Here is a 16,940-nt window from a genome sequence, read left to right as displayed (position 1 = left end):
TTGACTGTGTAGACCATCTTCTTTATCTTTGCTGCCCCAGCACGTCGCTCGACGCCCGGCACAGCTAGGTGTTCAGGAAATCTTTATGGAGTGGTGAATGAGTGAGTGAGTGAGTAAGCGAGTTCCACCACTCCTGGCGCCCATCTCCCGCGTCCATCCCTCCCTGCTCCCCTTTTCTCTTCTCTTTTCCTTCGGATCTGCCTCTTGCCTGCGCCGATGCTATGACCTCCCTCCATGCACTCTTCCTGAAGCTTGAAGCCAGTGTGTCCATCACAGCACTGTTGTGTTTCTTATTCCTGGTGTTTCCCGCACAGTGCTGACCTGCCGTCTGCAGCCCATGGGATCTTCTGTCTCTGGCCAGTGTTCTGCTCTCCCATCAGCCAGTCCTGCAAGTCACTGTCCCTCTCCATTGCCTGATGTTTCTCCTTCTTTGCCCCAAGCTCACGGAGCCTCTGCACACATGGCTCATTAGATAGCCTTGAACCTCTGCCTGCCTTTCTTTCACTCTTTGTTTGGCAAATGCTTTCCGAGAGTCCACTTGGCAGCAACAAGTGCTGTGCGAGGTGATTTCTCAGGTGTGGAGATGAGTACAACACACCTCTTGCTTTCATAGGACGTGCAGAGGGAAGAGACACACAGCTGGATCAGCAGGTGCAAGAACACAGGCACACGTCCAGGACTGAAAAGCCATGTCTGCTTGGGGTCGCAGGAAATGTTCTGTGATCAGTAGCTGAGAGACTGAGGGAGGAGTGAGGAGCAGAAACTTGGCGGACAAGCGGCCTCTTCCATGAGGCTTGGGGCAACGTACAGTCCACCCCCGTAAGACACCCATTCTGCTGTCTGTGCCCAACACGAGCCTTGGAACCTTGCCCAATGTCACTCCTTCCGGGACGCCCTAGTACTTCAGCCCACTCCGGTCAGCACCTGCCACCTGTGGTTATTCTTTACTTGTGGCCCACTCTGTCTCCTTGCTTTCCTGTCACTTCCCTGTCTCTGTGACTTCCCCAGACAGCCAGCTGTGCAGGGCACCAAGACCAGAGCGCACCCTCACCTCCGTGTTGCTCCTCCGCCAGCCTCGGCCCAGCACTCGGGGTGGCTGCTGCCCCTGCCACTTGGCGCTTAGCGCAGAGCGGGCTCTGAGCGCCGCAGCACAGCAGAAGGGGTGACACAGGATGCCCCGCCAGGGCTCCAGCATCTCTTGACGGGTGCTGCTGGGCTGATGAGCAACGTGTGCAGTGGGGTTCGCCATCCCTGCTCTGCCCTCTTCACATTGGCCAGTGCTGCCGCTCCACCCTGTGCCGTTCTAGAAACGCAGTCTCGGCACCAGGTGCTGTCTGCGTGAGGCCGGCTCAGAGTCCGTTTCCTGCCTTGCGTCTGGCTGCCAAACGCCGAGGAGTTCCGGAGCAGGAAGTGTGATGAGCAAATGAGACACTGAAGAGGCCCGCTCTCTAACCACTCGGATATCAGTCCATGCCCAGGACTAGCTCGTGAGCGGCAGCGCCAGTACCAGATGACCGAGGAATCTGCTACTAAATGAAGCTAGGAATTGGTGGCGGTGGCGGTGGCGTGGCGGGCAGGGCCGGGCCGGGCCTGGCCTGGCCGTCCTCAGCCCTCGCTGTGCGGCACAGACAGGGCCTTTAGGAGCGAGGTGAAAAGTAGCCTCTGGTTGTGGGAGGGCGGCCCCCTGGGCTGTGAGCCGCGCACTGTCTTCAGCTCCGTGGTCCCCGCGGGGTTCTCCTTGCAGATTGATGACCACGGCCACCAGCCCCTCCGGCTTGGGGGAGTGGAGAGCAGGGTCCCCAGGGCTCTGTCAGTGACAGGAGCCCGAGCTGTCAGAAGGAACTGTGGCCGTAAAACTGCCGGCCGAATTAAGAAATGGCTTGTTGTCACCAGAAGCGCAGACAAAGCGCCAGCCTTCCAAGGCCCTTCCGCGGCTCCTGCGGGGCCGGGTCCCGCCCGCTCCTGTCCTGAGCATTGACGGCTGCAGACAGCCGTCTCTTTTCTCTCGCTCCCTGCCACTGCGTGAGATTTGCTGAGCTGGGGTCTGAGGACCGCAAATTCAGGCGCTGCCTCCAGTGCTCACATCCACCATCGTGCAGTGAAGGATGCGGGAGCCAGTGACTGAGGTGTGAGGCGAGGTGGTGCTGGGAGTGGCTGGCCGACCCCTGCTCGGCGAGGAAAGGGACTGGAGCCAGTGACTGAGGTGTGAGGCGAGGTGGGCTAGGGAGTGGCTGGCCAACCCCTGCTCAGCGTGGAAAGGAGTAGGTGTTGGCCCTCAACAGTCAGCAGAGGCGTCAAGGTGGGGGCAGCTTTGGACCAGCGTGGTCTCAAGTGTTGGCCCAGAGTCCCTGGGTGGGGGGGGGGGGTAAGGGGGCAGGGCCCTGAGCAGGGGAGAGATCCCCCAGCAGTGGTTCATAACCGCTGCATTGGGGCGGAGCGCGGGAGGGATGGAAACATTGTAAAGTGGGTCACAGGGAGAAGTGTGCAACTCCAGACACACCAGCCGCCGTTGAATTGTGCACCCTGCACAGATGAGCGCGTGGTGTGGGAGTTGCATCTCAGTAAAGCTTATTTCTTGTGTTTTAAAAACACAGAAGAGCCCACCAGAGAGGAGTGGATGGGGGGAGGTGGAGCTTGCCGGGTGTGAGGTTTCAAAGGACTGGGAAGGAGACTTCGTCATCGCTGGGCTGGGGCTTCGGCCCCTGTGAGGTGCAGTGGAAGGGGTGTGGCCGACGGCCCAAGACCAGAGGGGTGCTTGTACACCAGGCGGTGCCCGTGCCGCAGGTCCCTCCCGGGCACCAACACGGGCTGGTGGAGAAGGGCCCTTTCTCCCCCGCGCCCAAGTGGCTTTGGCAGGGAAGGGGGGCTCTCCACCCCTGGTGAGGAGGTTGTTGCTGGAGGCCCACACCAGAGTCCACAATGGGGAGAGGCAGACACGCAGCTTGGGTCCGGGGCCCTCGGCTGAGTGAGCTCATTGTGGCACTGACTCAGCGGCTAGAAGCCGACGAGCCCTAAGCTTTACTCCTGGGGCCACCGCAGTCCATGAAGGACGAGGAGCAGCTGAGAGGTGGCCCCAAGGGGTGGGCGCGTAGCCCGAGGAGGTCTTCTCGTGCGGCTGCGGCTGGTGCTCTTGGGTGTGTCGTGGCCAGGCCGAGGCCCGCTCTCCCCCACCCCACCGACCGTGTGGCTCTGACCCCATGTTCCTCGGTGCCTAGGACATGGTCCGGCGTGGCGAGATCATCGACAACGACATGGATGACGAGTTCTACCTGCGGCGCCTGGACGCCGGGCTCTTCGTGCTGCAGCACATCTGTTACATCATGGCCGAGATCTGCAACGCCAACGTGCCCCAGGTCGGAGGGCGCCCCTGCACGGGGCCTGCCTCCCTGCACCCCTGCCTCCCTGCACCTGCTGGGGGGGCGGTGCTCTGGAGGGAAGGCGTGGCTAGAGCTCTCCTTGCCTCCCTTCGCTCTCCGCGGGCCATGTGTTCAGGGCAGGGGTGGGGTGCCTACTTCAGGACGCGGTGCTCTGGCGTCTATCAGGGTAAATGATGCCCTCCCCTCCCCTCCCTGCCCCATTCTTTCCCTCCCTTAGATCCGCCAGAGAGTCCACCAGATCCTAAACATGCGAGGGAGCTCCAGCAAGATCGTCAGGCACATCATCAAGGGTAAGCCGGGTGCCCTGTGTCTGGGGCTCTGGGGAGCTGCGTGGGGCTGACCGAGCCGCCGAGCCGCCGTCGGGACCCTGCGCTGTGTGCCCCGTCACCTCAGTCTGAACGCTCTCTGCCGCTGCCTCTCCGGTCCTAGAACCTGAACGCCTACCAAATGGAAGCACTGGGGCTCCGAGATATTTGTGTAAAAAAAAAAGAAAAGCAAAAATTCCACTTCCAAACCTGCGAGTAGGGGAAGAAAAACAAATTTGTTTTCTTGAGAACAAAACAAGAACGTGGTGAGAAGTAGCTGGGGTTGTACAGGCCGGAAAGTGGGGAATTTGCGGCAGGTGGCGTGGCGGCCCTTGCCCTGCCTCCAGCCCTGTGAGCGCTGGCAGCTGCGCCCGTACCTGGGGAGGAAGGGGTTGTGGGCGGTGCCCACTCGTGTGTCTCCTTCCCTCCCGCGGGTGCTGTTGGATCTTCGGCTGCACCTGACCCAGCTGTGGTGGCTGTGGAGAGGCCCCAGGCAGCAAGCCTCGGTCTCGAGGCAGGGCCCCCTCAGGCTACCTGGGGACTGACTGGGGAGCAAGACCAGCGCGTGAGACAGGCTGGGGCCTGTACTGGGCTTCCCGGTCCTGGGAACACCGGCATTCACGGAGCCTGGCGGGCTGGGTGACCACACACACATCCGTTTTCCTCTCTGGCCCTTGCTTTACCTGTTTCTAAGATGGAGGCTTGGGCTAGACACACTCCAGGGGGTTACCTTATGGGTGGGCGCTGGAGTGTGAAGAGAACACGCATAATGAGTGGAGGGAGACACTGGGGTCGGGTGCTGGCTCCAAGCCCTGGCTCTGTGCTCTGGCAAGACCCCACTTGCTCCATGACCTCACAGAACAGGCAGGAGGTTAAATGAGATGATAGCTGGGAGAGTCTTACCCTTGGCAAGTTCTCGGTGAATGTTAGGATGAACAGTGTGAACACCAGGGAGGCCTGGCCCCGATCCCGTGGGAAGCTGTGAGTGGGACCAGGGCAGTCCAGAGCAGGGAGAGTGTGAGTGAAGGCAGAGGGTGTGCACCCCCTCCAGCAGGTGGTAACTCTGTTTTAGAGGTGGAGTTCTTAGAATCGGTTGTTTGCGCCTCCAGAAAGAGGGGAGGGAAGGGGGGGGAGCCCGTGGATGGACCCAGCCCAGCCCGAGCGCTCCTGCCCCTCCCGGTGTCACGGTCGCATGCGTGGCTGCTCAGCCGCCTTCCGCCTCCTCCCCGAGGGGCAGCAGTGTGGATGTGCAGTTCAGGCCTCTAAACAGCATTCGCTTTTCCCACCCACGTGTTTAATTAGAACTTCCACGGCTCTCAGCTCCTCTGGCGTGCATTTGTCCCCACACCTCCGTCCCTGTAATCAAAACAGAGCTCTCCCGGGAGGGAGGCGATTTCCAGAGGCGCTGCCGCGTAGTAGGTGGGTGTTTTTCTCTCTCGAACTCGAGCACGCACGCCTGAGACTGTCCAGATCCGCCCTGTGTGAGCCAGCCCGTGTCTCCCTCAGATCCTCGTTTATTCCCAGAGCCTGTTGAGGTGCCTAGCACATAGTGGGTGCTGAGTCGATGTTCGTCAACTGAGTGTCTGGGCGAGGGAGCGGATAGACACCCGCACAGGCCATCCTCGGTCCCCGGCTCGGGGCCTCTCGCCAGTTGCCTCCCTGGACACTCAGCCGCACGCAGGCCCTCGCACCCGCTCCCAGACGCCCTCCTCAGCAGTGCAGTGGGGAGTCCCGCTGGTCCTGCCTCCCAACTCCGCCTCGAATCCTCTCCTCCCCATCTGCTCGTTCCCGTCACAGCCCCTGTTTATTTCCATGCGAGCCCCTGTCGCGGTCTGTAATTGTTCTTATTTATGTGTTTGTTTACTCGTTTTGTCTGTCTCATACATTAAAATGGAAGCCGCGTGGCGTAGGGACAGTGTCTGCCTTGTCACCACATCCCCTCAGCACCTGGAGCGAGGCCAGGCGCACAGTGGGAACCCAATAAATATTTCCCAGCATGTAGAATTAAACCCCACTCTCATAGAATGACTGAGGCTCACGGTACCGGGAGACAGGTGCACACCCCTGCCCTCACGGAGGCGTGGTCTCCCGGGGGACGCAGATGTGGGGCTGACGTCGGGGTAGGGCGCCCAGCCCACCTTCCTCGCGCAGGACTCCTGCACTGGAGCGCTCACAGTCCCGGGGCAGAGACAGGCACCACCATGGCAGGGGATTCCGTGGCCTCGGTCCCGACTCCAGCCCTGTCCAGGGAACAAACGGCATCCCCACAGCAGGGCAGGAGGCCGGGGCGCTGGCTGGACTGGGGGTGCCACTGGGCAGTGTTCAGGAGTGTTGGGTACATGGCAGGCCTGCGTCCCTTTGTCGGACAGCCGACGTGGATGTTGTCCCTCGAGGTGAGGACAGACAGTGGTCCGGGCCATGTGGCGTCCTTAGCATGGAGGGGAGAGTGAAAGCTGGGCAGGTGGACGCCCCTGCTCACATCAGCGCGGCCCCAGCGTGACCCAGGCCAGTAAAAAGCATCCCGTCCAGACGGCTGGCAGAAGGGCCGCCCCGCCCGCTGGCTGCGCCTCCGTGAGCAGCCCTGACAGTGGGCACCCTCGGCCCTGCCGCTGGGCCAGGGGCCGCGGGGGGCGGAGGCCCGCTGCGCCGTGGCCCTCCTCTTAGGAGTCCTCCGGTTCTCCTCCCGCTTCCTCCCATCAGAAACCTGAGAAAACAAAGCCTCGGCAGCCTGTCCCCTTTGATTTTAATTTTGTTTTTCGGTTTGGGTTGCGTCCTTTTTTTCTTTAACATACTAATTAGATGCAGGCTTTCTTCTTTGATTTTATGGCCTACATATTTCCCCAGTTTTGCTGGCAGGATGACAGCTGATGGGTCCCTTGAGGTCTCAGGAAATCGCTGATGAGGCCAGCCCAGCAGGGGACTCGCACGTGATGTTTCGGTCCCCTTTCTCACGATTTCCCTCCCTCCTTTCTGTTGAGTGCCAAGAGAGCCGAGAGTAATTGATGGCTCATTAAAGTCCCTCCTTCTGCAGACTGCTTACTCGGCACTCCCCAAGTCCAGCCTTTCCCGGAACAGGCTGCCCCGGCCCGATGCCGTGGGTCCCCTCTTAGGGAACAGTGGTCTGAGGACCGGAGACACCACACAGAGAGGGGCAGATCAGACCACGTGGAGAAGGAGCGCTCTCACCGCGCCGGCCCCTCCATTCTCGGAGGTGTTAGGAGAGAGAATCCAGGCCAGCGCCGCTGCTCACTAGGCTAATCCTCCGCCTAGCGGCGCCGGCACACCAGGTTCTAGTCCCGGTCGGGGCGCCGGATTCTGTCCTGGTTGCCCCTCTTCCAGGCCAGCTCTCTGCTGTGGCCAGGGAGTGCAGTGGAGGATGGCCCAAGTGCTTGGGCCCTGCACCCCGTGGGAGACCAGGAGAAGCACCTGGCTCCTGCCATCGGATCAGTGCAGTGCGCCAGCCGCAGTGCGCTGGCTGCAGTGGCCATTGGAGGGTGAACCAACAGCAAAAGGAAGACCTTTCTCTCTGTCTCTCTCTCACTGTCCACTCTGCCTGGGCGTCCCCCTTTCCAGAGCACCTGCCGGCACACAGGGTTCTAGGTGCACTTCGGAGGCCCCTGGCGAAGTAAGCGACCATGCAGAGGCGGCGTGAAGTCAGGGCCGGGGCGCAGTGTGCAGCGGAGGGCAGAGGGCGCGGTGAGAACTGCCGAGATTTAAAGCTGCACAGGAGACGTGGCTGCTTCTTCACTGTTGAAAATTGTGGTAAAATATACGCGACATAAAACTTAGTTCAGCTGTAGCAGCCGTCCCCGTACCTGCCGGTCGGAAGTGTGAGCCTGTGCCCGTCACTCACTCGTTCCTGGCAGCCCCCAGCCTGCCTGCTGCCTCCTGGTCTGTGATGGCTGAGTGAGGGGGGCTCGGGGAAGCCGGCGGGAATGCCCGGGGCAGGTGTGAACATCTCCACCCACTGGGCGTCTCCCGGGCTGCGGCAGAGGAACCGTGACCTGGGAACGCGTCTCCGTGGAAAAACTTGGGTCAAGACTTAATGGTGGAAGCCCTGGCCCGTCCTGAAATGTTTTGGTCTGCGAGGGATATTGTCAGAAACCCCGCAGAGGCCGGGGAGCCCCGAGGCTGTCCCAGGGGAAAGGGGGGGGATGCCGGGCTCCAGGGTCTCCCTGCAGGTGAAAGCGATGGGCTGAAGGCCTCACGTGCTCCCAGGGCCCCGCCCAGGCCCTTTGATTTGGTTCTTTACAGCTTGAAATCTCTGAGAAGCTCCTCACCGTGTGTTCCATGCCGATGTGGGCTCTGTAACCCAGGCTTTGCCTCTGGGTGCCAGGGCTGCAGGAGCTCGTAGGATTCATGTCTGTGTGTGTGACTCCCGGCTGGTCACAGCCACTGTGGCCCCGGTGGGGGAGGGGGGGGGCTGGAAGCAGGAAAGAGAGGGCTGTGTGCTAACCCTGTGGCTCTGCCTCGGTGGGCCCAGAGGGATTCTAGGGACACCTGGGTGTTTTCAGCGAAGCGCAAGACGGCTCGGGCTGGCTGCCGTGGCCCGAGAGGGCGCTCCTGGAGCCCTGCATGGTTGCACGCTGCAGCCGCCCCCTCCGTAAGCCTGTCTCCCTCACCTTGAAGCCGGGGGAGGCTGCTGCAGGCAGCTGAGGCCCGGCTGTCAAGCGCCGAGGGCTCGATGAACGCCCGCCTGTGCTGTCACGCTGGGTGTTTGCGCTGACCCAGGAGTAAGCGGGGCGGAGGTGCACAGCCCGCGTAAGCCCTGGACACCTGCAACTTGCGGTCCGGCGCCCAGGCGGGACGCATGAGGCCCTGTGAGGTGGGTGGGCGTCGGCGAGTGCTTTCCCACCAGATGGACTTCAGACGCCTACAGGCTGTGACCCCGTTAGCGTCGCGAGCCAAGGGCAGGTCCCCTCGCCTTTGAGCGGGTTTCACCTGAACGCAGCCCGGCAGTGTTCTGCAGAGGCGCGGCCTTCGCTGAGGGATCCCTGAACCCGAGGAGTTTCCTTCCCAGCCGCGGTCCTGTGGCTGTCCGTGTGTCCTCAGGGTTCCGGGGTGGGGGGTCGGAGGCCGGCGCCCCACCCCCTGCTGAGAGGGTGAGCGTGTAAGGCCTCAGGTCCGGGGGTCAGCACCTGCCTGTGAGCGCTGGTCCAGGTCTCTGCCCACCCCCCAGCCCCAGCGCACCCTCCCCCACCCCACATAACAGACCGGCCTGTCTGCTGTGTCTGAACGTGAACCTACTGTCCAAAGTTTGCTTTCATATGTATGCGTTCAGCACTGCTGCCTGCTTTTGAGCTCCATCAAAGCTTTCATTGTGAGCGGAGAAATGCAGGGATGTAGAGCAGGGGGCCGCGGCGTGCGTGGTCTCCCTCCCCCTGCAGCCCACCCTCCCCGCCCCCATCACCCAGCACCTCTCCTCTGCACGCTCTCCCTCCCTTCCACACGCACAGCCAAGAGAACTCTTTCCCGAGACCTCTGGGAAGAACTGATCAATATTTATAAACCGCGGCCGCGGCTACAATAACCAGAGGTAGCTGGCACCACCGAGGCTTGCTCGGAATAGGACGCCGACGCCCGCAGAAAGAGTGGGCGCAGGCTGCGGGGCGTGGAGGGCGGGCCTGACGCCGTGTTCACTGGGGACCCCAGCCCGTCATCTGGCCCCGCCGGGGAAAGTTCTGAGAGCTGGGGACTCGGGACAAGACAGGGGGGCCCCCGGACACCTGCGGGCGGGGCTGCCGCGCCTCCTCTGCACGTGCGCACGCCGCCGTCTCCTCACTTGGTGGCAGTCGCCCTCCAGCACGGCCTCACCTGCTTGGCCGTTACTCTGTCCCCATTGCCTCTGAGTGGTTCTCAAACCTGAGTGTGCGTTAGCTTCACTGAGGAACCCAAGTCTCCGTATTCCCTGGTTCGGGGTCCTGGCTGGGCCTGGAACCTGCCTTTGTGGCGCTGCCAGTCAGGGTCTGCACTCAACCACCAGCCCGGCAGAACGCTGCTGTCCATGGACGTCTGTAGGTCCCCTCTGCCCTAACGAAGTACCCAGTGCCCACTGTCCAAGATCAGAGTGACCCGCGAGGGCCTGTGGCCTGTCCTCTCCTGTGAAGGTGCCCACCTGGCTCCCAAGGGCCCCACCCCACGGTCCTGCTGCGCTGGGGGCTGCATCCCAATGTGGACTTAGGTGGGGCCTGGACGTTGGGGCAGGAAGTGTCCGCTGTGTGTGCGCCGAGCAGGGGTGTGGCTGGGGGAGGAACAGGAGCAGCGTGGGACGGGCAACCCGGGCCCAGCTGCCACAGGCAGAGCCACAGGGCCACTACCACAGTGTGCGCCTCGCTGGGAGCTGGTCCTGGGGGACCTGGCCACCTGGGGCCCGCCTAACCCTGTCCTTGTCCCCTAGAGTACGCGGAGAACATCGGCGACGGCCGGAGCCCGGAGTTCCGGGAGAGCGAGCAGAAGCGCATCCTGGGCCTGCTGGAGAACTTCTAGAACTCGGCACCGGCACCGGCACCTGGACCTGGACGGCGGCACCAGCTGCCCTCCCTGGAGCTGGTTTTACCCAGCGCTGTTGGCTTTTGGACAGAATAAAGCTAGTTTTGGAATTCCTGGCCCAGCGTCCTTTGTGCAAAGCCTCCCCACACCCTCCCGGGTGGCCCAGCAGCTGAGGCTCTGCCACAGGGCCCGTGAGAGGTCAGGCGGCGGCGCCGCGGCGTCCCCAACTGTACGGCCTTCTCGCCACACCGCAGCCCTGCCGCCCTTGTTAACCCCAGTTTCCGGAAGGGTAGACTGAGGCCGAGAAGTGGCAGAGCTTGCGTTCAGAGCAAGCTCTGTCTGTGCTACAGTCCCCACGCACCGCCCCCAGCACGCTGCCTCCACCCTAGGGACGACCACGGTCACTGGCCACACCAGACGTCCACCCGCTCGCCTGGCCGTCGGTGGCTTGATGAATCCACAGGAAGGGAGCGTGTCGCAGACTTGGAGCGAAGATTGGACCTTGGGAGACGTCAGGCCTTCACCTTTGTTTCCTTTTCAGATGTTTCCAGTTTTCCCCCAGGTAACGCCGGCTGGTACAGCAGCCCCCGAGTGAGCGGGGAGACGGGCCCTGCGGGCTCCCCGGCCCCGGAGGCAGCCACTGCCGCTCCCCCCCCCCCCCCCCCGCTCTCAGCGGTGGTCTGCCCAGCCCAGGCTTCGCCACAAGGCAGCACAGGGGGACAGGGTGGGGCCAGCTGCTGGCCACCCAGCGCCTTTCAACCTTGGCTGCTGCCTGCCCCGGCCCTGCCGCGCCTCCTAAGAGTGCAGGTCGGGACTCGCCTTTGTCTCTCAGATGAGGAAGGGGTCCCCTTCCACTGACCTGGTGGCGGAGGGCTCAGGGGAACATGGGCTGTGATCCCTTGGGTCTGAGCCCTCCAGAGGCTTTGTTCCAGGAGCGGAGGCACCGGGCAGACGGCAGGGGCGAGCAGCAGCCTCTGCTGCCATTTCAACAGCGCACGTCCCAAGGCTGCGGAGAGCTGGTTCCCAACCTTACCCGCCTGGGCCCCTGGGGTGTGGGCCCGGCTGCCTCCCCCAGCAGCCCGCCCCTCCTTGCCTTGCCCTGGGCTGGACTTGTGTCTGCCCACTCCAGTGGTCCACGAGCTCTCCCCCAGGACCACCCCGGAGGCCACAGCCAAGCGGTGTCAGCGCTGAGCGCCCCAGAAGGGCAGGATTCCTTTCCCCAACATGCGAGTGGAGAGCCCTCCACACCGCCGCCTGCTTCTGCGCTCGTGCTAGCCCGCATGCCTAGATTCCGGGGCAGCAAGACGGCCGTGTCTAATTTAGGGAGATTTGCATGCAGGCTGCATGCCTCCTTTATTGGGGGGGAACGCATTGTCAGGGAAGCCGGGAGGCAGCCTTCAGTCCCCACGGTGGCCCCCGTGCCAGGTGGCATCTTCTGCCATTACAGAGAGTGCCAATTTAGTGTCAACAGGGGAGACAGACTCAGTTCCTAAAGGCAGGGCTTCTTGATTGGATTTTCTTACCCAACACTGGAGCTCCGAACAGACCCACGTTTTTTCAATCTGTCTTGTTCTGTGGTGCACACGGGAAGTGGTTGGTATCACAGCGGTGGGCCTTCGTTATCTGGGCCAGGGAAAATGGCGTGTTCCTGCAGTCACCTTTCTCTTGATTGGGTAGCGCTTGCCCTTGGCGTAAACTCCAGAAGGTACAGGAGGGTGGGGGGTGCACAAAACCCGCCCCCCGGCCCTGGCCCCCGGCGCCCCTCCCCGGAGAGCTGCGGCTAATGAGCGGAAGTGCAGGTGTGCTCAAGTGAACAAGTCTTTTCCCCAGAAAGATGGCACCCGGTGCTCCGTGGTCTGCGCCTCGCCTTTCCCTCTTCGTCCATCAAACATGAGGCATCGCCCTGGCCCTCTGGCCACCGAGCCCTGACGCGAGGCTGCCCTGTGACGTAGCAGATCGTGTGAACAGGCGCCGAGGCCACCTCTGGCTGGGACAACGCCGCCGAGGTCCTCCTGGGCTGGCACAGCAAGGCACACGAGCAGGAGCTTCAGGTCCCAGGAAGGATGGCCGGTCGGAGCAGCCGCCTCCCTCGCTGTCACACACACTGTCGCGTGCCCTCTGCCTGTCACGGCAAGCCGAGCGTCCCCAGCCACTACCCTCTCTGCACAGAGGGAGCACACAGGTGAACGGGGCGCCCGCTCCGCCCTTTGCATCTGAGGGCACTGAGTGTGGAAGAAGGAAGATGCCCACACACAGTGTGCCACGTCGAAGCTTTCACGTTCATCATCAACCCATTTCACGGATGGAGAGAGTCAGTGGTTTCCAAAGTGTCACGGTTGGGAGGGGGACCTAAGCAAATCCCGCTGCTAACCTCAGAGCCACACTGCCTCCCACCCGGGACAGGGGGCTTGGCTGCAGCCGGGGAAGCACAGAATGTGCTAGAAGCGGACCCTCTGCCAGAGTGGTGCAGGGAGCGCAGGAAACGAGGCCCTTCCCTGACCCGCTGGCTACAGCGCTCGGGGTAGACACAGGCTGCTGGGCCTGGCCACAGCTCCCAGGACCTCAGCCAGGCGGCCCCATCCAGGAAGCCCCAAGAACGCAGGGACAGAGGGCCCGGGCCTTCAGCCTGGTCCAGTCCAGCTGCTAGGAGCCATCTGGGCACCATCTGGGCGGCAGGGACTTGGGCCATCCCCTGCTGCCTCCCAGGGTGTGCATTAGCAGGAAGCTGGGTTGAAAGCGGAGGCAGGACTGGAACCCAGGCCCTCCCGTGTGGATGCGGGCATTCCGAGACGGCGCTGTAACCACTGCGCCACAGTGCCTGCCCTGAGACTCGGTTTTGATTAGACAGCTTCAGCTGCTCTGCACAGGGTGCCCTGGGGACACCGGCAAGGAGGCAGGGCGAGCCTGGCCCTGCAGGAGATGGGTGCTTTGGGTGGGCAGGGGCGCATGCCGGGGACCAGGGGCTCCGGGATGTGCTGAATGGAGCCTGCCAGGCCCTGTGCGGGGAGCGCCCCGGCCCGGATCCTCCCCCAGATCCAAGGGCTGGGGGAGCTTGGCCCAGCAGGAGCCAGGTGGGGCCGGCGAGAGCCCGGCTCAGTATATAAATATCTTTAATGAATAAATAGAAGTGCTTTTAGGGCTGGCGGAGTCATATCATTTCCACCTGCCGTAAAATTTCATTAGAAGCAGGCGCTGCAGGGGAGAGGAACGGCTGCAATAAATCTGCCCGCCCACCCTCAGCCCTGCCTCGGCTCTGAGCAGCCTCAGCCCCCCTCCCCCCAGCAGGGCCCAGGAGGGGGTGTCTTGTCACTGAAAACCAGGGGCCTCACTCTGCTCAGCTGGGAAGTGGGCGCACCAGCTCCTGCCCTGTCCAGGGTGGAGGAGGGGGCCTGGGGCAGTGGCGTTCAGCACGGAGGACCGTGCTGGGGGGACGCGCGGCTCGGAGCGGCAAGTTCTCCAGGGAGAAACCAGAGGTCCTGAGGGCGGACCCAACCCAAGACCATCGGGATCGGTGGGCCCAGCCCTCAACAACCGTGTTCCTTGAGCACCGACTGAATGCCTGTTCCCCACCAGGCCCTCCGCGTGCCCTGTCGCCCCAAGTCCTGGGCGCTCCAGCCCATTTTGCTGATGAGAATGCTGAGGCACAGAGAGCGCCAGGGTCCATGCACTCGCCAGTCAGGGACGGGCCCTGGCGGACTCCAGGCCTCTGCCCTGCCTCCAGGTCTTCTCAAGCACGGTGGGGCGGGGCTTGTGTGACGTCATCACGCAAGGAAGAACCAAGATCGGAAGTCGCCGAGAGCCCCCCAGGTGCGGGTAACTGAACGGAGGGCCGCGCTCCGGGCCCTTCGCTGCATCCCTGCAGCCCGCCCCAAGGTCGCCCTGTCTAGCCTAGTTTTACAAACCCGAAAGGCAGCACAGAAAACTCAAGGAATTGCCCAAGGTGGTGCCACCGCGCCTCCATACTCAGAAAACCGGGCCCGCCCCGACCCCTGCCTCTGCCCCTGCCCATGGGTGTAGGGCCAGGAAGTCGGCCCAGCTGGCAACATGAGCTCGGCTCCTTAAGTAGCCGTGACAGGACATGACCTGGGCTGGCTGCCTTCTCTCCCCGCCTCACTGCAGCCCCCTTGGGGATAAGCCGCAGCCCAGAACCAGCTACACGGGCTGGCCAGGGCCCTCCTGCTGCGGCCACCTCTGGGCTGGCCGTGCGGACCCACTTGGGCAATGGCCACAGGACAGAAGCCCAGCTCGGCTACTCCCTGGCCAGTACTGTGCCTGCTTCCTAGGCCTGTGGGGAGCCATGCACGCGAGGACGGGGCCGTGTACAACACCACCTGTCCTTATCTCCCAGTCCCTGAACGAGCCCACTCCCGTTGGCCAGTAAACACTGGAGCGCAGGTCCCTTGGAAGCGTGCGCTGGGCCTGCGCCCTTTAGGGGCTGGGAGGCGAAGCGAGTCCAGCTCTCCAGTCTTGTCCGCCATCCCGGCTCTGTCCGTGCCAATCCTCTCGGACCCGCCTACTCCCCGCTTCCCCCTGATGATCCTACTGCTTGTCCAAGACCAGCCGCCGTGGAGCTGGAGGAGCCACAGCTGAAGCCTCTCCTCCTTGGGGCCCAGTGGTTGTGCCCAGCAGCTGTGCTGCTGACCGGGGGAGCCCTGGGCTGACTTCCAGGTGGGCCTTGACCTTGGGGACAAATCTGAGAGCCTCCATGGAGTCACAGTGGGCCGGACATGGTGGGGGCGGGGCTTAGCTCGGGCACCCTTTCTCCCCAGCCCTGCCAGAGACCAGTCGTCCATCAGTCCGCTCGTCTAGCTCTCCCGCTGCTGGTCCCCATCTGCCTGCTTAGCGCCCCCTCCGCCCAGCACACAGTGGCACCTCTGGGGCACCCGGGAACGACTGGGCTGCTCCTTGGCTCTCTGACGGGGACACCGTGATGACAGGAAGCGATCGTGAATCAGTGAGCACATGTGATGGGGGGCACAAAGGGGGGATGGGGTGGAGGGGAGGGGGGAGGAGAGGAGGGACAGAGCCCGGCCCGCCCAGCCGCACCTCGGCACGGTGGACCTGCAGTGTCCTCGTCCCACACAAAGGGCAGCACGTTATCAGTGTTATTAATTATCATTAATCTAATTAAATGGCCATTACAATTAATAACACAGCGATAAAAACGCCACCTTGGACTTCAATGGGGCTTCTCTGCCATCAGGTGAGCGATGCTGCCTGCACTCGGCCCCAGCCCCCTCGCAGCCCTGTGCGCGCAGTAGGTACTCGGGCAACTCTGAGTTCAAGGTCATAGCTCAGAGATCAGGAGGGCCAACTCCCCCTGCTTTACAGACCGGCAAACCAGGGCCCAGTGACGGGTGGGGGGCACGGGCAAGTCTGCAGCTAAGGTGGACTCGAGTCCAGAGCCCGCCTCCTGCCGCCTCTCAGCTCACTCCATCCCTGGCAGCCGCTTTCAATCCGGAGAAAACAGCTGTCAGAGGCGGCCGCCCCATGACCCATGCAGCGAGGCAGATTCCAGCGGAACAGCCGGGCGGCGCCCTGGACACCGAACCACGCAGTCTGAATCAGGAAGCGCGGGCTAGGGAGAGAACTACAGGTTAGGGAGCGAACACAACCCGTGCAGCGAGGCAGCCGTGGTGCCCACCCCGTCACCAGTGCTGTCATTTCCCGAGGTCTCTGGACAAGACACGTCACCCCATCCTAAGGAGGACCCGCTCCCCACGAGGCTCGCAGCCAGATGTGCACTCCAGGCCGTGGCAGAGGCATCCCAACAACCGCACTCCCGGGGCTGGGCGGGGCCAGACTTGGTCTCTGGGCTGCCTCCCATGGGCGTCGCCCCTCCACTGGCCAGCCCGCTGCAGGTCTGTCCTGTGAGTCATCGTCCCATTCACAGCATCCGTGCAGGATGGTGGACTCCGCCGCCCCTGCCCGCCGTGAGAGTCCACGATGGTGTTGCGGGCAGACCGTGAGCAGGTGCGGGTGCCTGTTCCCCTCTCCCTGCTCCCCTACGGACTGGCACCAGGGATGTGAAGTTCACCCGGCTGCGGGCTCTGGGGAGATGGCCATAGTCAATGGTTGGAGTTCCTCCTGGAACTCGGCCAGGGCAAGGGGCAGGCACTCAGCGACCACAGCCTAGCGAAGCGCCAGAGCTCTGATGCCATTTCTGGTAGACAGAAGAGCGGGGGGGGGGGGGGGGGGGATAAACAAAGTAATGAGGTCAAGAGCAAATGAGACAGAGCGGGAAAGGCGGGGGGTGTCTTCTGAAAGGCTTCTCTGAGCTGGGACCTTGAACAGTGACCGGAAGCAACCGTGGGAGGAGCTGGCGGAAGTTTCCAGAAAGAGGGAAGAGGGGTGCAAACTGAACAGGCCGATGAAAGAGTTGAGAAGCTAGGGCGCAGGCCAGTGGGAGCTGAGCTGGAATCTGTGAGGAGGCGGGCAGGGGCCGACGCTGGCTCCCTCTGCATGGACCTCAGGTTGTTTTTAAAGAGAGAGAGAGAGGTCTCCCCTCTGCTGATTCACTCCCCAAAGGCCCAAAGCAGCCAAGGCTGAGCCAGGCCAAATCCAAGAACCAGGAACTCCACCCAGGTCTTTCCTGCACTGTAGCAGGGGCCCAAGCACCTGAGCCATCCGCTGCTGCCTCCCAGGACGCGTAGTAGCCGGAAGCGGGGTCAGAAGCAGGGTGGCCAGGACTGGATCCAGGCGCCCCGACGCAGGGTGCCCACATCCCAGCAGTGGCCACAACCGCCCGCCCCAGGGCGTGCACGGCTTC

General features: G+C 62.8%; 1 protein-coding gene across 1 annotated transcript in view; it reads left to right on the top strand.

Annotated features, from left to right (window-relative positions):
* CTNNBL1 (catenin beta like 1) overlaps positions 1-10,281 on the top strand; it is a 170,546-nt gene extending 160,265 nt beyond the window's left edge. Inside the window, exons 14-16 of the mRNA XM_070051853.1 lie at positions 3,216-3,353; positions 3,595-3,667; positions 10,080-10,281. Of these exons, the coding sequence (XP_069907954.1) occupies positions 3,216-3,353; positions 3,595-3,667; positions 10,080-10,168 (300 nt within the window). The 3' untranslated portion in view covers positions 10,169-10,281. The remainder of the gene's footprint in view (positions 1-3,215; positions 3,354-3,594; positions 3,668-10,079) is intronic.
* Positions 10,282-16,940: the final 6,659 nt, after the last annotated feature.

Source organism: Oryctolagus cuniculus, chromosome 11 (genome assembly GCF_964237555.1).
Source record: "Oryctolagus cuniculus chromosome 11, mOryCun1.1, whole genome shotgun sequence".
Lineage (NCBI taxonomy): Eukaryota > Metazoa > Chordata > Mammalia > Lagomorpha > Leporidae > Oryctolagus > Oryctolagus cuniculus.
Note: the sequence above shows the minus strand (reverse complement) of the source record. Positions and strands in the feature narration are given on the sequence as shown.